Below are 23,261 nucleotides of genomic sequence, written 5' to 3' on the forward strand. Positions count from 1 at the left end.
GACTCCTCCCTGCACTCTTCAGAAGCTGTTATAGACAGTACAGAGGTACTTGTATGTGGCTGACCCAAGTTCTGTTCCTAGCCCTGCCAGGAGTGACCTCTGAGTGCAGAGCTACAATTAAGCATTGAGCATCACCAGGTAGGGCACAAAACACATATAAAAAGAGCAAAACATCTGCCTGTACTTTTGTTTACAAGTCTCAGCTATTAGCACAGTATGCAAAGAGGAGCCCTGAATGGCAAGGCCTCAGGCACAGCACCTTCAGGCCACTTTTCCTTTTTTTGGGGGGAGAGGGTGGGTGGGTGGTTTGAGCCACACCCAGCCAGATTTCTAGCTCTGTGCTCCTGGCAGGCTTAGGGGACCATATTGAATGCTGAGGACCGAATCGGGTTCGACCGCATGCAAGGCAAATGCCCTATCGCTATGCTATTGCTCTGGCCTCCCCCCAATACCTCCCTGGCTTCCACTCCTATCATGGGCAGAGGCGCAGACAAGGAAGAGGAACACAGATTCGACTCTGCTGAGACACATCAGCCACAGGCAGGAACCAGAATTTACAACTGCAGAAACCACAAACCAAGGGAAAAAATAGAAAACCCCAAGGTATTGTTTTTCCTTCCCAATAGCTAGTTCTGATGATGTTTATTACTCAGCCAAGTAAGAATATAACATTAAGACAAAAAATAGAAGCAGTCTCTAGATTTGTAAAGTCTTTGTCCAGGTTCTCACACTCCTGTTCTGCCACGGCACCCTATACTGGTACCAGGTCAAGAGGTTAAGACCTCCCAGCAGAGCATGGTCTGTAGAGAAAAGACAGAAGACACCTGGGCACCTTGTTCAAGTTTCTGGCTGGGGTTGGTGGGTAGCCAGCAGCCTGGCCACAGGATTGATCTTGTCTCAAGAAGCAGCACAGGTCAGCAGGAAACGGAGGCTGCGTGAGAAGGCTGTGCAGGTGGACACCATGGGGCAGTCTGTCCACAGGGGCTGTGAAGAGCAGTGCTGGGGTCCTGTCATGTCATCGCCCTTGTCTGTCTATAGAAGAGCTGGGGCTTGCTAGGCCTTTACGGTGGAGGCCTGGCCAAGGCAGCTAGCTCCTAGAGACTGGGTGGTGGCTGCTTTTCGGCCCGAGTGGGAGGAGGCACAGTCCTGTTGCCAGCCCTGGGGAGGAGCTTGCCAAGCTCTGGCTCTAGCCTCCGGGCTGTCCTGAGGGTGCTCCCCAGTACCCTTCTGGCTACCTCAGTGGTTGCTTGAGTTCAAACAGGCCTGTTCCTCCCTTGACGACTTTTCCAACCACGAGGCAGGCTGAGGGGGACCGCAGCTCATCGTGGGCTCCTGGGAGACATGGGGACCCATGTTAGATGAGAGAACAGTGGGGTGGGGTGAGAGGGCATCTGGGGGCCGAGGGGTAGCCTTGAGTAGGGGGGGCTGCAGCTGTTTGCTTACCATGGAAAGGAAAGAGCCCTTCCTCCCCGGTCAGTCCCCCCAACCCCAATGCCCAATCTCTAAACTCAGTCCTGTGCTCCCATGGCAGATCTGCAGTCAGGGCCCTGCTCAGCACTGACCCATCATGGTGGCCTGCTTCAGAAACTGAAAGCTGGTTTCAAACGTCATCTGCTGCAGCGGGGAAGAGTTGGACTGGATCCCAAAGCGATTCAGTGGCTTGTAAACACCCTCGAAGCACATGTAGTCAGCGACCAGGGACAGATGGCGGGGATCCACCGCAATGCCTGCCCACAGGACAGAGCGAGCAATAAGCAGGGGCTGTGGTGGACAGCAGCCATGGACACAAGACAGTGCTGGGCTACCCAGTCAGTCCCACCCATAATCTCGGTCTGCCACCTGCCTCATAACCTGGGAACACAAGAAAGGCTGGAGGGCGGCAGGCCTGAGAGCAGAGAACCTGGCTTTCAATTGAGACTAAAGCAGCTCGGCCACATCAGACCAGGGCTTTCTCTGTGTTCAGGGGATCAGCAAGGGAGTCTCAGGGACAGGATGCCCTGACCAGCACCGAGTGCAAGTCTGCCTCTTGCTGTGATCCCTCAGGGCTTCCAGTAGGCTCCTCAGGCCCACTGAGCACAGCTGCGGCACCCCAGGGCAGGACCCTCTCACCATACACAGCGAACACGTCTCGGATCTCCTTCTCAATCACCCGCAGCGCAGCCTCAATGCCGTAGGTGTTGGCCATGGCATGGATATCATTGGAGTAGAGGCGGCGCAGATCCAACACCTGGGGGAGAAGGGGTGTGTGTGGGGTGGGCTCTGCCCCTCTAACAAAGTAGTCAAGAGGTGGTTCAAGATAAGGAGATGATGCAGATAGAACAGGTCTTGGCCTGGCCAACACTGCTCCCTAGATCTGAGTCACATCTGTTTCTTGCCTTCCTTTACCTGGTAGTTAGTAGCTTCCAGGCCAACAGCTCAACCAGCTATTATCACAATGCTACTCTGCAAAAGCTTTAATTTCAAGGGGAAAACAATTTCACTCAAATTAACTTGAGAAACTCTGGGTTTGAGAAACTTCAACAGTTTTTGAATTATTGTGAGAACCAAAGTTCCTTGGGCCTAGGACCAATGTGGTCCTAAGTCCCCAGTAAAGCCACTGTAAAATATTTTTCTACTCTATAACTTCCCCATAGGCAGTGTGTTAGTCCAAAGATAAAACCGAAAAATGTACCCTGAAAGAGCAGCACCCTCCCTGTTCAGTTGGAATAGAGGAACTAGGTGGGTCCAAATGCTCCACCGGAAAAGGAGCAGCTGACATAGCTAAGTGAGCAATAAGTTGGGACATCTAACTTTTGATGTGATTTTTAATGTGATTTCTATTAAAGTGGATGAAAGGCTTGCATTATTGTATCAACCAATAAACTGCTTGAGTTGTTAAAGCCTATAAGCTCCTTATATACTGCTTGAAGCTTTAACTCGGGGTCCATGTCAAGACTCCCTTGGAGTCTTATGTGGGTCCCCATAAAGTGGGCCAGGAGCACAGAACTGAAGTGGGAGAAGGAGCAGCTGGCAGGAAGTGTCTGGAGACCTGGGCCCGAGATGCTCTCTGCTGGTGAGAGCAAAACCAAGAGACGAGCAAGTACCTCAGCATACTTGAACAGCTCTGGGAGGTTGATCCCTTCCGTGTTTAAGACAAGCTCCTTCTCATTCTTGCTATTGGTCGTCTCATTCAGGAGACATCTCGTGATGCCCTTAGTTGCGTAGACAACAGCGCTCTGGGCCACAGTCATGACCAGGGAGCTCATATCAAAGTTAATCTTCATCAGAGGGAGCTTTAATGTCACCTGCAAGAAGATATGAGCAGAGAGAAACCTAGCTGACCCACCAATTCCTGGTTCCAGGCTCCATCAGTAGGGCCCCGAGGGCCCCCAGTACAGCAGGATCAATCATGGGAGTGAGAAGGAGAAGCTCTCCTGAACCAGAGCTCGCTCAGAGAAGGCAGGATACAGAGAACAGGACTCAAAGCAGCCCCAGGTCCACTGACCTCACACCACAGGTTCTGCTCCGTGTCGAACTGGTAGCCCTGGATGAAGGGGTGACACTCGAGCACAGCCTGAACCCGGCTCTCCACAGCTGGGGCTTCATGGTAGGCAGTTTTCCGAGGCCGAGTAGGGGGAGCCTGCAGCAGCGCATCCTCCTCGGCGCCTAAGCCTGTGTCATTCTCTTGCTCGGGGGTTCTGTGAGTGCTGTCTGTGTGCATGGGCCCGTCCTCCGGTGCCTCCTCCTCCTCCTCCCCTTTCTCTTCCTCCTCTTCACTCTCGTAATCCACCTGGCAGGGGATGAAGCAAAGGCAGCGGCGTCAGTCTCGACCTGGACTTAACCTGTGAAACAGGCACCCTAACACTGTAGGTGCCTGCACGGTCTACCTGGGGCCACCTGCTCCTGCTCTGGGATGCCTCCCATAGGCCCCTCGTATCTGTCACCCTCTCAGTGCCTCTTTACTGGCCTAGTCTAGACAGCAGTGGCAGCAGCAGAGGGGAGTCCACCTGCAGATGGCAGGGCTAGGGAGAGTGCACAGCTCTGCAGCACAAGTGTGCATGGAGTCTCAGGAGTCACCCCTATGGCCTGGTTTCATCTTCTTGTCCAAGGCCACTGGAACCTCAAAACTTAACTCAGGCGGCCCTGGCCTGTGCACCTGTAGTCTCTGCCTGAAACAGCCTCTGTTCCCAGTACTGTGCGGGTAGCCCAGGCACCAGACACCCTTTACCTCCTCCTCTTGCTTTTCCTTGCGTTTGGCATCTGAGGCATCAGCGTCGCCCTCTTCGGCTTCAGCATTCACAACATGCCCCTCCTCCTCCTCCCCTTCTTCCTGTTGTGCCTGTGGTTTAGGGGACAGGAGGAAACAGATTAGCTCCAGCAGTCAGTGCTGGGGAGTCTTCCAAGCTACCAGAACCAGAACCTGTCTCCACCCATCATCAGCATTCCCATCTATATACCACTTCTCTCCCTCCATCCATCCACCCTGCTCTCTGCAGCCAAATATACTGTTCTTCGAAACATGCCTGACTGCTGGTCCCTGGACCTGAGGATGTCAAGGGAGAGATGAGATGGAGCCAGAGGTCAAAGTCCAGAGTGCACTTGGTGCTCATCTGGGGCTGAAACCCCCTACAGAGCCAGGTCATGCTGTCTAGCATCATCCCACAGCTGCCAGGTTCTCGTGAAACAGCAGAAAATGCTGTCAGGAAGGAGGTGCAGCAAGCCACAGGCCAACACTGCTCCCCAGGCCTAGGGCCAATCCCACACAGGTCCTGGGGGAATATGCAGGGAGGGACCAACTCACCCCATTCCGTTCCCCGTCCCCATCACCGTCTAGGTCCCTCTGGGTGGCTCTCCGTGTGTTGACGTTCCTGAAAGCCGAGGCTTTGTTATTCTTCTTTCGGATGGATTCCATCAAAATTTTAAAGAATCTGAAAAGAGAAGATAGCTGCATAGTCTGTCCATCCATGGAACATCTCCACGGGCCCTTTCTGTGAGTTCAGAGTGGAGTGGAGGCCACTTCTGGGCACAGGGACAGAGCCAAGATTGACTTGACTTTAGAAAGACATTGTCTATAATACCACTTCATGGCATTTGTTCCCAAATTCTAAACGATTTCTATGCACAACTATGTTCACAGTCACACTCAGTACAATAGCCAACATATGGAAACAACCCAAATGCCAGCTACAGATGAATAGATCAAGAAGATCAAGTAGTAATCTATGTACACAGTGGAGTACTATGCAGCTCTAAGAAAGTACATATTTATGAGACTTGCTATGACATGGGTGGAACTAGAGGGTATCATCTGAGTGAAATCAGTCAAAATGAAGGTGGGGCTCCAAGGTACAATGCAAAGGAACATCAAAAAGCCAAAAGCGGGTCCGGACAGTGGCGCTAGAGGTAAGGTGCCTGCCTTGCCTGCACTAGCCTTGGACGGACCACGGTTCGATCCCCCGGCGTCCCATATGGTCCCCCAAGCCAGGAGCAACTTCTGAGCGCATAGCCAGGAGTAACCCCTGAGTGTCACCGGATGTGGCCCCAAAACAAAAACAAAAACAAAAAGCCAAAGAGCTACTACTGAGAGCTGAGCTACTCAGCTGAGTAGCTGGTGGCAGCAGTACTGGATCTGAGTGTGAGGTAATTGGGTCGGAGGAGGAGAAGGACTTGGGTACTCTGGTGATGGAAGTGGTGTTGGAATTATGTGTACAGGAAACCATCATTAACAGAAGAGGAAATAAAGCATAGAACCTCAATCAATAAAATAGTTAAAAAAGGAGGGAGGGAAAAATAGTTAAAAAATATTGAGGGACTAGATTAATAATAGCACAGTGGGCAGGACTGTACCTTGCATGCAACCAACCTGAGTTCCATCCCTCGTACCACATACAGGTACCTTCACCCGCTGGGAGAGATCTGTCAGCACTGCTGGGTTGGCCAACATTGTCCTCCCTCAGCATCAAAAAAAAAAAAAAAAAAGAACAAGCAGGCAGCAGGTTTCTTTGACTCTCTATTAAACAGATACCTCTGAAGTAATTAAGGCTGCAAGAGACAAAAGCCTGCTCTCTTGATGCCTCTGTGGGAGGACCAAAAGTTGGATGAACTCTGACCAGCAAGCAACACACAAGATCAAGCTCAGAGGCTGCAAATGAGTTTCTCCTTCTCTGAGCCTGCAGAAATGGAAGGTGGGGGGTGGGGTACACACACAACTGACTGTTCTAGATGGTTTTGTTATTTACAGCAACTACGAGGCCCAGAAAGGGTAGACAGCAGTATCATCTCCATTCCATATAAATAATTACAAATAGAACATGACACCTAGAGGTTTCCGAAAGTGCTGGCAACAGCCTACCACCTGCTGTTTTCTTGTTCGGCTCACAGAAGTGCGGACAGCGGAGACAGCCAGCTCAGGCTTGATGACTGGGCCAGAACCCACACCCCACTCTGATCTTTGTGCTCCTTGCAACTGCCTTCAAGACAAGGCACAAAACCGCTTGTAGCAGAGCCTGAGAGCCCCTTCCTCTGCTGATGTCTCCACTTGCCCTCTGATCTCTGTCCCCCATCCTCCTCCATCCCATCCCCCCCCACACACACACACACAGGCTGATGGGATGAAAGAGGAGGAAGGGAGAAGAAAGATGCAGGGAGGAGAGAGAAAAGCTTCCGCAGGGATGGTCACTCATCTAAAAGCCCCATTTCACTGCCTAAAGTCTGGAAGAAGCCTGGGGCCAGTCTGCCCCAGCCTGACAAAAAGTGGCCCAGACTACATCCAGTCACCATCTGCTTCTCCCAGATCTGGCTCACTCTGCCACAGTAACTCCAGCAAAAGCTGCCACACAGGCCTTGTTCACCCATTTCCCAGAGCAGCAGCAGAACATCCAGCTAAACTGGCAAAGTGCTTCACACTGGGGAGAAGCCAGGGCTGCCTATCAGCAGGACTGCCTGGGTGGGATGCACTTTCAACCGATGGCCACACAAGTGAGGAAAAACTGTGGTCCAGGATAAAGCACCAAAGTCCTAGGCAAAGAGATATGTGGAACTGACCAATCTCGCCTGTACTGGCCATTTGAGCTCCCCTTTCTCAGAACAGCCCAAGTGGGGATACAGGAAGTGTCGTTAACTGGCAAGCTGCAGGCTGATCACAGTTGGGTCTCTGGGCAGCTCAGGGCTGCCAGGTAAAATCTGTGTGGCATAGCCTTTGTCTCTCCCCACAAAACAATGCAGTGGAAGCTGAGAGCTGGCCTGGAGCAGGGGGCATCTATCAGTCTCTTCACCATAATCCTTTCCATCTCAGACATTTCTTTCTTTCTTTTTCTTTTTTGGTTTTTGGGCCATATCTGGATCTGTGCTCAGGAATCACTCCTGGCAGGTTCAAGGGACCATATGAGATGCCAGGGATCCAACCTGTGTTGGCTGCATGCAAGCAAATGCTCTACCCGCTGTGCTGTAGCTCGGTCCCCATGAGACATTTAATTTAAAAAAATTTTTGTAAGATGCTTGGACAAAGCTGACCCAGGCCTTCATCCCTAGCACTGGTGAATGCCCTGAGAACTGCCTACTCGGAATGATCCTTGAGCATAGCACTAGGACAAAGACCTGAGCACTGGTAGGTATGTGGACCTAAAACGAAGAACAAGATATAGGGATTCTAGGGAGAGAGTTTAAGAATCAGGGTACGGGGAAGGACATACTGCACATCCTGATTCATCCCTGCACCATATCTACTCCCATGTATCACCAGGTCTAGTCCTGAAAGTTCCTGTCACTACTGGAACAAGCATCACTACTTCCTGAGCCCTCAAGTAGAACCACTGGCCTGGTTGGTGATTTCAGGCATAACTGCCTCAGTCTCCCCGAGTACTGGAGGACACCCCCAAAAAGATGCACAGACCAAGTCACTGCTGGTTGTGGCCCCAAAATCCAAAGAAACAACAAATTATTTATAAAAGCTGCAGCACAACCAACGGCAGGAAAAACCAAAAACCAACAGAAGAGTGAGGTGGGAACTTCTCTCTTTATCATGAGAGACCTGGCACCAGGGTCCCTTTCCTGCCTTCACAGGTCTCCCCAGCCTGCTGCTCAGGTCCCTGTACCCCTGGCCCCTTCCCTGGCCCAGCCCCAAAGTCCCCTTTGCCCCTGCACTCAGCCTAGACTGGGCTTGCCAAGAGTCCAAATCACTTGAGAAAAAAAGGTCTGTGCCCCCCAACAGCCCCAAACAAAACTAGAAATTCTAAGAATCTGGAGGTAACTAGTGAGAAAAATGAGACTCAAGAGCCACATGCCAAATGCTCCTTCCCTGGGAGAGAATGTCCCGGGAGCGATATCAGGCAGCCCAGAATCTCACCCAGTCAGATCCTCCCACTGCAGGGCTGTCACACAGGCTGAGCCGGGCCCCATTCCCACACCAGGCCTCAACCTCCACACCGTAGAGGACAAGACTCATGGGCGAGAACAGAACAGTTTTTTGGGAGTGGATGTGGAAAATGCCAGGGCTGGGGAAGGCTCCTGGATCAAGCTTTGGAACTCAAAGGCCTTATGAGAAGGCTCCAGCTCGTGGCAAAGGCAGACAGCAAACGTCGAGTTCTGACCTGGTTTCCATGAAGTGCAAGATGTCCTCAGGTCTCAGGCACTTCTCCTGGTGGTAATACGCGTGAGGCAGGAATTCAAACCGCAGCTGGTACACTCGCAACTTGCTCTGCCTCTCCCCGACAGAGAAGGACTCCTGGACATCAATCTTCTGCAACACCTTGATCAGGATGAACAGACACACTAATTGATCAGGGGCCCGGGGCTCCAGACACGCCAGAACAAGGATCACAGGCCAAACCCCAAAGTATACTTCTGCTGGTAGGGGTGAGAGGACATGGGTCTACTCAGCAGATCACCCCAGAAATGGCTAGAGGCTAAGGGCAGTAGGAACCAGGAGAGATGAGCTAACCCCCTAGGGAAGGTGAGCCAATACAGGAGAAGTGAGTGAGAGCAAGAGAGCTGAGGTCATGCAGGAAGAGTAAAGAGGAGAACACTATCATCTAAATGCAGACTTCCTGGCATATCCCTTGTTAGCACTTGGCAGAGAAACTGCTCCCTCAAGGATTTGGGGTCGGAGCCTAGGATTCTGAGAGCAATGCCTGTTTCTCACAGATGACAACTTGGGAATGGCCTTGACTCCTGAGCAGCCCTGCGGAGACAATTACCTCTCCCAAGCACACCCTGGTGAGCTGCTTCTTCAGGCTCTTTACTCTCCTCAGTGCCTTCTTGGTGTTGAACACTGGCACACTCATCATGGGGGTCTTGATGTTTGCGCTGGCCACCATGAGAATCTCCCGCAGCCTGGCATGGAATAAGGGCAGTGAGAGAACAACACCCACAGAGAGGCAGGCAGACAGACACATGGACCACGGGCATAGCTGAGAGAATAGCACTGAGCCACGCAGTTTCACACACATGTATATGCACAAAGCGGAGCGGAGCTCAGACTCTCTCTCTCATGGCACCCTGGCCATCTCAGACATACCTTGGAATGCCCAGGGTGACATTCATCTCTCCTCTGCCTGCAAAGTGGAAGGTGTTGAGCGTCATCTGTGTGGAGGGCTCCCCGATGCTCTGGGCTGCCAGCAGCCCCACAGCTTCGCCTGGGTCGCAGAGGGCACGCTGCCACTTCAACTGCAGCAGGGTCCTGAGACTAGAGATGGGCACCACAGGGGGTGAGGGGTCACAGTTGCAACTTCCTCTTGCAACTGGGTGTGCTGGCTCTTTCGCTGTTCCCTCCCTCTTCCTGAGGCCAGCGATACACTGAGCCCTTAAATGCTGCTGGGGGAACTGGGGTACCTCACTGGCTCAGTAAAAACCTCCATAGATGGCAGAGGCTCTGTTGTTACATGTGTCCTGAGGTCACACTCTGAACACTTATCACCAGGAGCCCCTAAGTACCGAGAATGTCTGAGCTCACTTTTCACTTGCTGTATCATTCTCGTCACTGGCTGTGAGAGTTCTAAAGGCTAAAACTTCATTCTCTACAAACTAGGGAGGGGTTCACTGAGAATTATGGGGTTGAGTGGGTGAGGAGATAAGTTTCCCCCAATCAGTACTAAGAGTTGCAGATCTAGGTCGTACACACACTATACAGTTTGTTTTGCTTTGATGCTAGACCTGATGGGGATTGGTGCTATATGATGAAATCAAGCTCAGGCACATGCGTGGCAAGTGCTTTAAACCCTGTACTATCTCTCTAGCCCCACTATACAATTTTATTATTTTAACTATCCTCCCACAAGAGCTAGCCCCTCTTTCTAAAAATAGAGCAGTGGGGCCTGAGCAGTGGCGCAAGCGGTAGGGTGTTTGCCTTGCACACGTGCTGACCTAGGACAGACCGAGGTTCAATCTCCCAGCGTCCCATATGGTCCCCCAAATCAGGAGCGATTTCTGAGCACATAGCCAGGAATAACCCCTGAGCGTCATCGGGTGTGGTTCCAAAACAAAACAAAAAAATATAGAGCAGTGGTGCTCAGCAGTACAGTACTTAGGGGATCTCCAGAGCTGTACTTGAACTGAGCAGGAAGTCCCCTGACCCTCCACGCCTAAGCACTCCTGGGGAGCCCCTCTGACACTGCTGTACCCTGATGCTGCTTACTACGTGGTCTCCCAGATTACCTGTCCAGGCACCTGGACTGTTTCTAGTCCATCTGACCTACTTGTTCCTCCAATTAAGGCAATGTGTCTGGCTTCCCAGATTACAACTAACTGAGGCTTGTAGGGACTGAATCTGGGACTCAGACGCCAGGCATGTGCCTCTTGGTCTTTATGTGGCTTACAGTTTTAAGCTGAGGGCTTCTGGTAGTCTGGGCCAGAGCTGGAGCTGCTTCTGTGACTCCGATTCACCTCAAATACCAGTCCTAACTAACCCAGGAACCGGGGCAGCCCGCAACAATGGGGTGGCCCAATCCACATTCCTCCCTTCTACGGCATGCAGCCAGTGGCCTGCCCTTGTCCAGAGCACCCAAGAACAGGTTCTCCAGGCAGTTCTGCAGTTTTTACCTTTCGAGAGAAAGCATTGACTTCTCGTGACTCTGTGTGACCTCGGCTGCCCACTCGCAGCTGTAGTCATCCATCTTCTTCTCAAACGTTTCTGACACAGATGCAAAGTAGATGTCCGGGCGCCAGACAGCCAGACTGGGGTCAGGGCACGGGGCTGCCCGCTTCTGGTATTTCCTCCGGCTACGCTCATCTAACTCGTACCACATACTCAGCATCTGAAAGCAAGGCCAGACTTCAGTGGTGCTGGGGACCCTAGGAAAGGGCCCGTCCTGGCATCCCGGGAATGATAAGAAGGAACAGAGACACAGTCTTCCACCAAGACAGGGACAGGGACCAGATTGTGGGAGAATGGACTGTATATACCTCAAGGCAGGGCCAAGCCATAATAAAAGCACAGCCAGAACATGCTTTACACTGTAGTGGTGTTTAGTGTGAAATCGGGAACTTGTAATAATAAAATCAGATGAACAGCAAAGCCAGGACTATCCCAGACCAAGCAGGACAGTCCCAGTGTCAAGGACTGCACCAGATCCGCCTGCCCTAGACACATCACAGGCTCCAATGGTGTAGGCCTCCAGCTGCGTGAGGCCTGTGGGGATTCAGTAGCAGAGGGGCAAGTGGTGGGTGTGAAACTGGTCTTTCCTCCCCAGAGGACCCTCCCTCAGCCCCTGGAGGCTGGGCTGCACCTGGCTCCAGAGTGCGTTACCTGCTGAGTGTCAGGGCTGCGGCCATTCTGGTTGGCACCCTCGAGGTTGGCGGCTTTCACTTCGGCCTGAATTTCCTGAGAGAATTTCAGGAAGGCGCCTCTCCTCGGCAGGGCGCCACTGTGCTTGCTCTGCCACTTCTTGATAGCTCTGAAATGACGAAGGGCCTTCTGGGGGTCCGCCTTGGACAAAACTTCATCAAGACGCTTCGATTTCATTATCACCTAGATAAACCGGGCACACAGGACAAAGAAATGAGGGACTTAGGAGAGCAGGGGCACAGGGCTCCACAGGGAAACATAGCAGGCGGCTCTCAAGAGGCCTTTCAGAGCTGTGGGATCCCCACTGTGAACAGGGGATGCTTGTCTATGCAAACCAGACACAGTAGTGCCAGGATGGGGGGCGGGAGGACTATGAGGGGCTTGTTCAGAACAGGATGGGGCTTCCTGAGAAAAAAGGAGTTCCAGGCTCTGGTGGACAAAGCTCAGGCAGGCACAAAAAGGAACCAGGACCAGGACTAGGGGACAGCTCTCAGCACTGCTACCTTGGGAAAATGAAGTGACTGTACCCTAAAAGCCATCTTGGGCTCTGCCACTGACCAAAGTGGTCAGCTATGGATTCAGTCTGCACCAGGCTGCAGTAAATCTAAAATTGAATGGGGTACATTGAAACTGGGTGCAGTGGGGCTGGAGAGATAGCATGGAGGTAGGGTGTTTGCTCTGCATGCAGAAGGATGGTGATTCGAATCCTGGCATCCCATATGATCCCCCGAGCCTGCCAGGAGCGATTTCTGAGCTTAGAGTCAGGAGTAACCCCAAGCACTGCTGGGTGTGACCCCCCTCCAAGAAAAAATAAAAGAAACTGGGTGCACTGGGGACCTCACCCACATGGGGACATCTATCTTTCTGCTATAGGTGGGCAGGCCAGGTCAGTGCCTCCCTCCACCCTTCAGCAGCCACAGGGCCTAGTCAGGTAAACTTGGGGTGCGGTGCTCCTGAGGAGACTGGTACAAACCTCATAGTTGCTGGCAAGAAAAGGGAACTGCCGGGGCTGCAGGAACTGAGTCCGGGGGATGTCCAGGCCATCCTCCCCATACAGGAACTGGACCACGCTGCCGTCGCTGTCCCGTACTGACAGGTCATATTGGACCACCAGGCCCTCCAGGTGCTTGATGATGCACCTGTGGGGGGACCCTTGCTCAGCAGGCAATTGGGGTAGGAGGGGGCTGCCTGGACCCCACAGCCTGTCCTTCCCAGGGATCACAGCCACAAAAGCACATTCCTTCACGGATGAAGGAAGCGTGGGACTTGGAGCTAAGACATTCTTAGGGCCAGTAACGTGGAGGTGGTTTGCCTTCCCACATGCTTGGCAACACTGCCGGTGTGAGAAGACATGGGGCCCAGCTGCTGATGAGTTTTCTCCTTGGCACCCCCTTTTCTCAGTGTCCCCCTTTTCCTTTCCCTTCCTGCTTCCTACCATTCTCTGTACCTCTGGCCACTCTGCCTCCACTTTTCCTTTTGCCACATGAAGGACAGTGCTCCCCTGGACCTGGACCCCAACACCCATTTCCACCACAAATGGCAAAGCGGCTTCGTCTCTGTGTAGGCTCTAACTCAGAGCCTACATATTCCCATCCCACCCACCCCACCATGTTCCATGTCCCTGGATCATTGTCTTTCAAGGTCCCAAATTATGTTTCCCTCAATATCCTTCCCTCCCCCATTTCCAATTATTTGCTGCCACACAGGCCTTCAACTTAGCTAGTTGTGGTGCCCTCTTGGTATGGCTTAGATGCCCACATGTCCTTTGTTCATTCCAAATATCATGAGCCACACTGGCTCTTCTACCATCATCCTGGGAACAACTCCTGGCCTAGTCTGCAGCTGCGTGGACTGTGCTGGGATGTTCCAAGGCTCCATCTAAAGTTTGTTCTTGCTTCTGCCTCTCTCCCATGAGCCGTATAGATGGTGCCTGGGCACTAATATCCCCCACCCTGTTCATGGAGGAGCCAGCTGGGGGTATAGTGCCCACACACAGAACATTCCTTCCTGGCAGGTGCTACTACCTCTGCCTGAATCCTTATGGCCACCTCGCCACAATACACACAAATGTTTCCACCCAAACCCCATTTCTCCCTCCCACTCTACAGCTACAAGCAGCATCCTAGGAGTCAAAGGAAAATCTCAGAGAAATATGGGCTCAACAAACAGTGCCAAGTTGGGGTACAAAAGACCTTGGGGGTTTGGAGTAAGGAATAACAGCCTAATCAAAGGTGGGTACTGAATTCTGCTGCCTTCTCCGTCTCGCCCCCAGTTCCCAAAACTGAGTCTTTCCATGCTTCTCTTAGTGGAGAAAAGCAGGGAGTAGACTCTGCTCCTCCACCCTGTCGGGCAACTGAAGCCAGACCTTGCTCAGGGTTGAGCATCAGTACCCATCGCCCTTCCCACTCAGGGTGTTGCCTCTGCAGTAGAGCTGGGACTCGGGACAAGTGTGTCATCTTGGGCTGTCAGACAGGCCATTTGTTTCCTTTGCTCACTGAGAGATAAAACAAGAGTGGGGGCCCCAGGCCCAGAGAGATAGCACAGCGGCGTTTGCCTTGCAAGAAGCCAATCAGGACCAAAGGTGGTTGGTTCGAATCCCGGTGTTCCATATGGTCCCCCTGTGCCTGCCAGGAGCTATTTCTGAGCAGATAGCCAGGAGTAACCCCTGAGCAATGCCGGGTGTGGCCCAAAAACCAAAAAAAAAAAAAAAAAAAAAGAGTGGGGGCCCCAAGATGATCCTGATGTCACCTTTCCCTTGTACCTGCGGGAATAGCATCACCAGCTGCAGATCACAGAGCACAAGTCTAGAACCTTCTCTGCACTGTCCTGGCCCCTGCCTCACTTAGGGTCCTGGGGATTACCTTACCCTAGAATATAGGATCTCTTGCCCAACCCTTGGAGCTCAGGCTTCGCCAACCCTTTAGGCAAGAGAACAAGAACTTTTGTTTTCTTGGTACATCCATGGACCCTTCTAGTTGTCTCACCCAATGGTTTCTGAGGTCAGTAGCATGACTGGCGATAAGAGGTGACTGTGTTTGGAGACATCAACATAGCCACAGTGCCTTACCTCTGAAGGTAGCCAGAGCGGCTGGTTTTCACGGCTGTGTCGACCAGACCCTCTCGTCCTGCCATGCAGTGGAAGAAGAATTCCTGCAGAGAAGCAGAAGGTGGCGCTGAGGGGTCTCGACAGCCCCACTGCTCCAGCACTGTGGCCCTGTGACCACCACTGGTTCCTGCCATCGTTTTGCGGGAGTTGAAGGCACCTAGTTCTATGCTCAAGAGTACTGCCCTAGCAATACTCGTGGGACCACTGGTGGTGCCAAGGATTGATGTGGGGTCTGCTGCACAGAGGTTAAGTGTCTCTTGACATATCTAGGCAGTCTTTTATGCCTTCTTGTCCAGCACAAGACTACCAGGGAGAAGCCAGTTTTTGTTTCCAGGAGACTTGTACCACACTGGCATTCCCACTTCCCATCCTCCTCTGGGTCCTATTTCCCATACTATGTCTCATTTTCCAAACGGAAATGGCACTGGTGCCCCATCACCATTCAGTCCAACCCACATATCTGAATCATATTCTAATAGCATTATATTACTCCAAGTTTTCAAATTGTGGTCCACATGAAAAAAATCTGTGTGCAAGAGTAACCAGTAAATATTGCTAGCATAACAAATACAGAACTTTAGGACAAAGAGAAAAGACAGTGAGAAGGTGCTTGTTTTGACTCCATCTGAGCTCTAGCACCACTTACAGTCCCAAGTGAGCTCTGAGCAGAGCAATAGGGCCCAAATCCAAAACAGACAAAAGGTATAGAACTTATTTTTTATCTTTCATCAGGGGCATGCAGGGCCAGAGATCAAACCCAAGGCCCCCACATACAAAGCATGTACCCGGACTCATCTTCCCAGGCCATAAAATTCAAACTCCAAACGGTCCCAGCTCTCATGCTGATGCTCTCCACACCTGCTTGCATTTCATTACAGAAAGAAATGCCTGCTGCTGCCTGTCCTGGTGATTTCATGAAGGAAGAATTTGTGGGACTCAGAGCTAAGATATTCTTTTTTGGGCCACACCTGGCGGTACTCAGGGGTTACTCCTGGCTGTCTGCTCAGAAATAGCTCCTGGCAGGCAGGGGGGACCATATGGGACACTGGAATTTGAACCAACCACCTTTGGTCCTGGATCAGCTGCTTGCAAGGCAAACGCCGCTGTGCTATCTCTCTGGGCCCGAGCTAATATATTCTTAAGGCATCCGTAGCCTCTGGCGGGGGCCATGGATGATCTCAGAAATACCCATGTATCTTCCAGGGAAGCCCTTAGGAGTTGGTGGTCATGAACTGAAGCAGCAACTCTCATTCACAGCCTGGATCGAGAAGTCATGAGCACCAGGGTCATTCCTGCAGAGGCACTGCCTGAGGACTGAAGTACCAATGATCTTTGGAGCAGGAGGAGAAAATCATTTCCGACTGAGAGGAAATGAGGTTTTGGCTCTATCTCAGTGTTTCCCCTGTGGTGAGGAGCCAGAGAGGCTCTCTAAGGGCTGGCAAGGTAGTGGTGCATCTCTGAAATATATCCACATAATGCTCCTTCTGACAAGAGTCCCCCTGAGGGGCAGAGCTTCCTCCTAGAAGTAAAACGAGCTGGGGCACACAGTAAGATGATGCAGGTGCTGGAGAGATAGCACAGTGGGTAGAACTCTTGTCTCACATGCAGTCTATCTAGGTTCAATTCCCAGAAACCCATAAGATTTTCCTATATTACTAGGAGTGATTCCTGAGTGCAGAGCCAGAAGTAATCCATGAGCACTGCCATGTGTGGCCCATAAACAAGAACAAACAAATCCCCCAAAAAAGTAGAGCTGAGATCAGCCTTGATAATCTTTTCTGCATGTCCTTCCCAAGCGCCCTTCTAAAGCTGGGCACTGGGCATGGCTTGGGCACTATTACCGAGGACACAACAGTGCTACATCTTCTTTGGTCTTCAGAGGTCTAAGTCCAGTGGGCAAATTCATCACTTGACTGTCCCTTGGTAATTTGCTAGTCTCTTTCCACTGAGCTTAGAAAATGAGAAGCTAGAAAAACCCAGATACGTACCGGAGGCCGGATGCCAGTAAGGAACCTGCCTGTGACAAAGCCACCAGCTCTGGGAGTGAACTCGTAGGGCTCAAAACAGGGTAGCGACTTGCCAGATGCCATCAGTGGGGGTCTCCGACCTTCCAGTTCAATCTGGCCCAGCAGGCATGAGATCTACAGAGAAGAAAACCCAAAGGAAATTCAAGGCAATGGCTGTCGAGCCTGCACACCCTGAAAAGAAAATGACAATGGCCTACTGATCTCTCTGGGAAGGGGGATAAACAGTTCAGCCATAGGGCCTCTGATGAGCTTCAGTCTTCACGCCTACTCCCAGTGCCCTACCCTCAGAGATGGTCGGTCCCAGATGTCTTGTCAAGGTCAACAGTACTCAAAAATAAGCTGCTCAGAAATGAAAATGCTGCAACAGCACAACAGTGATCCAAGGAGAAACAGGGCCAAATGGAAGGCTATGGAACCTAGGACAATGCTTATAATGCAATATTAAACAGACCAATTTGCAAGGACTCAGCTAAGATACCCAAGGGCTTATATAGAGCAGTTTTTTCTATCTTCTATTTTCTTTTTATATTTCCAGTTTTGTCACACAATTGGTAAACTGGCTAATATGCCTATGCCTGTGCTCGGTCTGTAACACTGACATCAGTGGTCGGCGGCCACAACAATGGACCAGTCTTGTGGAAACGCCTCTGTGCTTTTATACTTGGGGAGATAACTCAAGAACATTTTAGATGGGAGGCAAATCCTTTTTAAACTGAGAAAGCAGGAATGTGTTTTCCTATTTCCTTTCTTGCCATGTTAGAAAGAGACCTGGGTTTAATCCCTTACACTGAATAATAGTAATAATGGTAATTGATAGTAATGACAACAACGAATAGCTGTCAATGAAATCTGCAAAGACTTCCAGCAACTCGCCCTTCGGACTCCCCAGCCTGTGCTCGCACCTGCATGGTGTTCACGGTGGACCCCTTGGCTCCGGACTGCACCATCATCTGCAGGTTGTTGTCTGGGAACTGTCGGTGCAGGCCAAAGGGCATGCACACCTGTGGGTTAAACAAGCATCAGCGTGAGGAAGTGCTAGCTCAGGGGCCACACCACACAGCACCGGGGGAGGGAAATGGGGGCAATGGTGGTGAGAATGTTGCACTGGTAAAGGGGATGTTTTTTATATGACAGATAGCCAACTACAATCATGTCTGCAATCAAGGTGCTTAAATAAAGATATTATTAAAAAAAAAAAAAAAAAGAAAGGACCCAGAGAGAGCCTGGGGAAATGCAAAAAGAGGATATGAGTCTATTTAAATGTCTGCCTGGGGATCCAACACCAAAACAACAGGGGGACCCAAAGGCACATAAGCAACTCTGGGGGTGTCTGGGGTGTCATCCCCCCCAACCTGTACCCCTGCAGTCATTTCTGGAAGCTGCACTTCAGGGTCTCTAGGAGGTAGCAAGAAGGCTCTGGAGAGGAAATTCCCATGGATGGCATCCTTCCCACGGCAATGTCTATTCATCCATGTGCCCAGCAGGAGCTTCAAGGGCTGTACAATGCTCAAGAGATCAGAGACACAAACTGCTCAGTTCTGGCCTGCTGAGGACCAGGCTGAGGTTGGCTCCTTTGCCACAAAACTGGGCAAAGTGACTCTGGGACTGAAAGTGGCAAGGATGCAGGCAGGGCTTTCCCTCTTCTTTCTTAAAGCACAAGGAGGGCTTTGGGGACTTCCAGAGAGCCCTTGCCCAGGATTAGCCACTCTATGAGGTATGGGCTTTGCAAGTCTCTGACTCCAGGCTGGAGACCAAGGCAGGCTGGTTCCTCAGCAAGAATGTGACAGAGCCTGGATGAGAACCTAGGCCTCATCCTGGACTCCTCTATACAAGCATCAGTGGTGGCTTCGGGCCTTCACTCTGTTCCTTTTGCCCTGCAGTGGCCCATAGGAAACATTTTCTTCAGGTTCCTTGAATACAGGCACTCAAAATCTAAACTTACAGACGTCTCAGAATTAATTCAAGATCTTTAAGAACACTATCAGTGAGAGAACTCAATACTGGCTGGTCTTTGCAATAAGTTCCATTCGCCTCATCTCACAGTTCACCCACTTAAATGTCTAAATAGGCAAATTACCCCAAAGGGCTTAAGTGCATGCACTGCAGGGCTAACCTTGTTAATCTCGTTGCTGTAATGGTTCACTTCCTCCTTGAACTTCAGATCAATCATGTTAAAATCCCTCTGGTCTTTGCCCAGGTGGGCATCCTGCCATTTTCCTCGAACCTCATCACATGATGCAGCCTCTGGCAGGTTTAACGCTGCCCTGACAGCCTAGGAAGAGGGGTGGAATAGGTCAGAGGCTGTAGCTGAGAGGAGGGGATGGGAATGAGCTTCATTTTGCAGCAGGCCTCACCCGGGACCCGCAATGGGCAGACTCTTCAACAATCCTGTGCCTCTTCATATCTGCCCTTGGCTTCACCAAGATGTCTTCCACACCTATGAAGCAACGCACACAAGCTCAGATGGCACCAGGCTTGGCCTTCTTCTAGAACTGCAATGGGTTGGGACATGTGTGGGCCACATACTCAGGGAACACCTGAATATTGATGCCAATGTTCACATTGGAAGAGGCTGTCCCAGCTCCTAAGCCCGCAACCAGTGGGCCGTTTGTGGCCCTCCGTACAACATTTTGTGGCCCTGCCCTAGAGGAATCTTTTTTTGTTTTGTTTTGTTTTAGTTGTTTGGGTCACACCTCCCAATGTTCAAGGCTTACTACTGACTTTGCACTCAAGTATCACCCCGACTTTGCCTCCTGCGGCCCCCAGGTAAATTGAGTTTGAGACCCCTGTAAGGGCTCCCCAGAAGCCAAGCACATCCCCTGCTACACAAATGATAAAAACCAAGATTCACACTGCAGCGACATGGTGTCACAGGCACAATAAACCCAGACCAAGACCCAAACTGCATCTCCACACATTCTGTGAGCTCTCCTCTAATGTGTTTCTGTTGGAAGAAGAGACTGGAGTTGAAAAAAGCAGTGTGGGGTAGGAGAGAAAAGTAAAAGACAGGACTTTGGGAGAGAGAAAAACTTGGTCTGCTGTGGATGAGGGAGGGGGTTAGTGTTGTGAAGACAGGCATACCTGGGGCCCCACCTGCACTCACCTAAAGTGAAGCCTCTGTAGAGTTGCAGGTAGGCAGTGAAGAGTCGGGCCAGGCAGGTGAGGACCCGGCCGCTGGTCTCTCCCCCATAGACCTCGTAGCAGCAGTGCACCAGGCCATAGGCAGAGCTGCCATAGTGCGCCTTGTCCAGCACCCCGCAGAGCAGCTCCCCAAACCTGATGATCACCTGTCAAGGGACAGTCCCCAAGGCTGAACTGGCAGCGACCACCCTCATGCAAGCACATTACCCTCCACCTCCCAGCTGGCTCTTCATGGGAACAGTCAGGCACAAAGGCTGATCCTTGGGGGTTTAAAATAAAGATTTAAGAGCCCAATTAGACCAATGGACTTAAAAATAAAAAAATAAAAAAATAAACCTGCTTTTTGGAGTACCTGGGAGATATTCAGAAAACTGGAGTGCAGCTTGCATGTGGAAGGACCAGTTTCCATCCCCGGAACCAAGTGGTCCCTGAGCACTGACTGAGCTAGGAGTAATTCTCAAGTTTTGGATATGTGGCCCCCAAATCAAATTCTTCACTGCAATGTGCTTCTCAGTCCCCCCCCCTACCACCACCCCCCTTTTACGGCTCAAGATCAGACCCTCCTCACAGCCTTGTGACTGGGATGAAAACATCAGGGCAAGAGCATCACCACTTTGTGTGTGTTCTTGGATGAGGCTCCCCCTCCATGTATTCTGGCAGTGAGAACACAGTGACCTTCTCACACCCCTGAGGTCTGAATCTGCAGACCTGACAGAGCTGGGCCAGGGCAAGGGGGAGAAGCATGAGAAGAATTTCGAGGTACACAAGGGGTGCATAGTACGCCAATGAACTCTAAAAGGAAAGTGGCAGCTTTGCTTCTGAACAGACCTCCATGACAGTCTACAGTAAAGGACTTGAAAGCTGGGGGTGTGGCGGTGCTCCCCACCAGGAACATGCAGAGGACTCAGAAATCTCAGGGAACCATGCCTTACTACTCCACAGCAGCATGTGCTAGAGCCTTCAGCTGGGAGGTACAGAGCCTCAGAGCAAAATGCTGATCTCAAGCTACTTGGGACTTTTCCAGGGGGGTGGAGAAGGGGTGGTCCACACTCAACATGCGCTCCAGCCCAATGAGTCAGCCACAGGCCCTCACTTGGTCATCAGACAGAATTAAGTCCCCAGATTGTGGGCAGAAGGAGCCTTCCTGACTGCTGTGCTTATTCTGGGGGCCAAATGCTGAGCAGTGAGCAATGAGCCTTTCCAAACCAAACGGGACAACACACAGGCACAACTTTCTATGGCATAGAACCTATGCAGGGGGCATGCAATTCTTTATTCCTGCTCTAAGTCCATCTGCCTGGACCAGGACCAGAGAAAGCCAAACCCCCAGCAGCCATACCTGGGACTCGCACATGGAGTCTGGATTAAAGCCAGGGATGGGCCGAGGGGTCTCCTTGACCCAGGCCTTCCCACTAATCTTCGCCTTCCCCGACAGGTTGAGTGGGAGGTGGTCCTCTGGGATAATGTTGATGAGCAGCGTGGACACGATCTAGAAGGAAAACATGTGCTTCAGCATTAAGAGAAAAACTTCAAGTCTCTCTAAGGGCCTCCAGTCTCCTTCACGCTGAGAAGCCAGAGGAGTTCATTCTGAGGACTAGGCACAGAAAGACAGGCCAACATGGTTCTTACCTTCCTCTTAGGTACAACTTTCTGACTTAGGGGTGGACAACTAACCCCTAAGAACTTGACAAGGATTTATATCCTACCAAATAGTTGTAAAAATAAACAATCCCAAAGCTTTGAGTAGACCAAATAAAGGAAAGGAAAACAGTACATTGCCGAAGGCTTACAGTTAAGATTTGAGTCAAATGTTTTTTTTTTTTTTTTTTTTTTTTTTGGTTTTTGGGCCACACCCGGTAACGCTCAGGGGTTACTCCTGGCTATGCGCTCAGAAGTCGCTCCTGGCTTGGGGGACCATATGGGACGCCGGGGGATCGAACCGCGGTCCGTCTCCTAGGCTAGCGCAGGTAAGGCAGGCACCTTACCTCCAGCGCCACCGCCCGGCCCTGAGTCAAATGTTTAAAAAAAAACAATCAGGGCCAGAGTAACAGTACAGAGGGTAAAGTGCTTGCCAGGCACACAAGCTAACTTAGGTTCCATCCCTGGTACCCAATATGGTTCCCAGAGCCCCGCCACGAATGATCCCTGAGTGCAGAGCCAGGAGTAAGTCCTGAGCACAATCAGATATGGCCTCAAACCCAAAAATAATTATTTAAATATATATATATTAAAAAAAGAAATCAGAGTGAGGAGTTTGTTACTCTGCCTTTGGCCAGAAGGCAGCAGACATGACCCCAGGCCAGGACAGAGGTAAAGGTTGAAGTGCTCTCTCTTGTGACAGGCATCCTTTCTTTCTTCAGGCCATGTCAAGAGAGGTGATAGTTTTGGTGCTAGAATAATAGTTCAGTGAGCAGAGCATTAGCCTTGTATGTAATCAATCTGGGTTCGATCCTCGGCATCCCGTATGAACCCCTAGCCTAACAGGATTGATTGCTAAATTCAGATTGAGGAATAAACCCTGAGTACTACTGGGTGTGACGCCCAAACAAAAATTTACTGGATAGTAATAAATTACAAGAAGCCAAGGAGTCTTTCTCCTATCCAATGGGCCCATCAGAGTGACCAGGTCCTCAATAAGCAGCTCTGAAGAGCAAGGCAGGAGAAGTCATTTATTTCTTTGGGGGTGGGGAGGCTTGGGGCACAACTAGCTTACTCCTGGCAGGCCTTGGAGGACCATATACAGTGTCGGGGATCAAACATGGGTTGGCTGTGTGCAAGGCAAGCACCCTGCCCACTCCTCGAATAGCTCTGGCCTCTCATCAAATTGTTTAATAGGATCCTCTCCAAAGTCTATACAAGAGACATTCATGTTTGGAAAGGTGACAAAGTGACCGCCATGAGGATCACTGGTCCTGTATCTCATATCCCATTCCACAGGTACTGACAGCATTCTCAGGCCAGGGAGATCAGACCCTCACACCACCATGTCAGGATGTAGGGCAGACTGGTATGGGGATCTGGAACACAATCTCTGCTCAGTCATATATTCCAGCTCTCATGTGGCAGCTGGATGCTAAAGTCAAATCTGACCCCACAGGCTACAGTGGCCCATTGACCCTCACACTCTGTGGGGCCAGTCTGAAAATCCACTTCTTTTAACAGTGACATAACAGTAAACAAATGGATGTGCCATAGTTTACATAGCCCCAATTCTGAATAAAAATATTTT

General features: G+C 51.1%; 1 protein-coding gene across 1 annotated transcript in view; it reads right to left on the reverse strand.

Moving 5' to 3' along the window:
• Positions 1 to 810: 810 nt before the first annotated feature.
• The window catches only part of POLR1A (RNA polymerase I subunit A), a 57,947-nt gene continuing 35,496 nt past the window's right edge, over positions 811 to 23,261 (reverse strand). Inside the window, exons 15-34 of the mRNA XM_049784903.1 lie at positions 21,372 to 21,521; positions 19,995 to 20,178; positions 19,246 to 19,328; positions 19,005 to 19,163; positions 17,794 to 17,892; positions 16,853 to 17,005; positions 14,826 to 14,908; positions 12,732 to 12,897; positions 11,720 to 11,941; positions 11,014 to 11,228; positions 9,494 to 9,661; positions 9,174 to 9,309; positions 8,568 to 8,725; positions 4,781 to 4,907; positions 4,208 to 4,318; positions 3,485 to 3,769; positions 3,084 to 3,284; positions 2,110 to 2,227; positions 1,563 to 1,727; positions 811 to 1,332 (exon numbers count right to left, since the gene is read on the reverse strand). Of these exons, the coding sequence (XP_049640860.1) occupies positions 1,232 to 1,332; positions 1,563 to 1,727; positions 2,110 to 2,227; positions 3,084 to 3,284; positions 3,485 to 3,769; positions 4,208 to 4,318; positions 4,781 to 4,907; positions 8,568 to 8,725; positions 9,174 to 9,309; positions 9,494 to 9,661; positions 11,014 to 11,228; positions 11,720 to 11,941; positions 12,732 to 12,897; positions 14,826 to 14,908; positions 16,853 to 17,005; positions 17,794 to 17,892; positions 19,005 to 19,163; positions 19,246 to 19,328; positions 19,995 to 20,178; positions 21,372 to 21,521 (3,084 nt within the window). The 3' untranslated portion in view covers positions 811 to 1,231. The remainder of the gene's footprint in view (positions 1,333 to 1,562; positions 1,728 to 2,109; positions 2,228 to 3,083; positions 3,285 to 3,484; positions 3,770 to 4,207; positions 4,319 to 4,780; positions 4,908 to 8,567; positions 8,726 to 9,173; positions 9,310 to 9,493; positions 9,662 to 11,013; positions 11,229 to 11,719; positions 11,942 to 12,731; positions 12,898 to 14,825; positions 14,909 to 16,852; positions 17,006 to 17,793; positions 17,893 to 19,004; positions 19,164 to 19,245; positions 19,329 to 19,994; positions 20,179 to 21,371; positions 21,522 to 23,261) is intronic.

This window comes from Suncus etruscus, chromosome 12 (genome assembly GCF_024139225.1).
Source record: "Suncus etruscus isolate mSunEtr1 chromosome 12, mSunEtr1.pri.cur, whole genome shotgun sequence".
NCBI classification, from domain to species: domain Eukaryota; kingdom Metazoa; phylum Chordata; class Mammalia; order Eulipotyphla; family Soricidae; genus Suncus; species Suncus etruscus.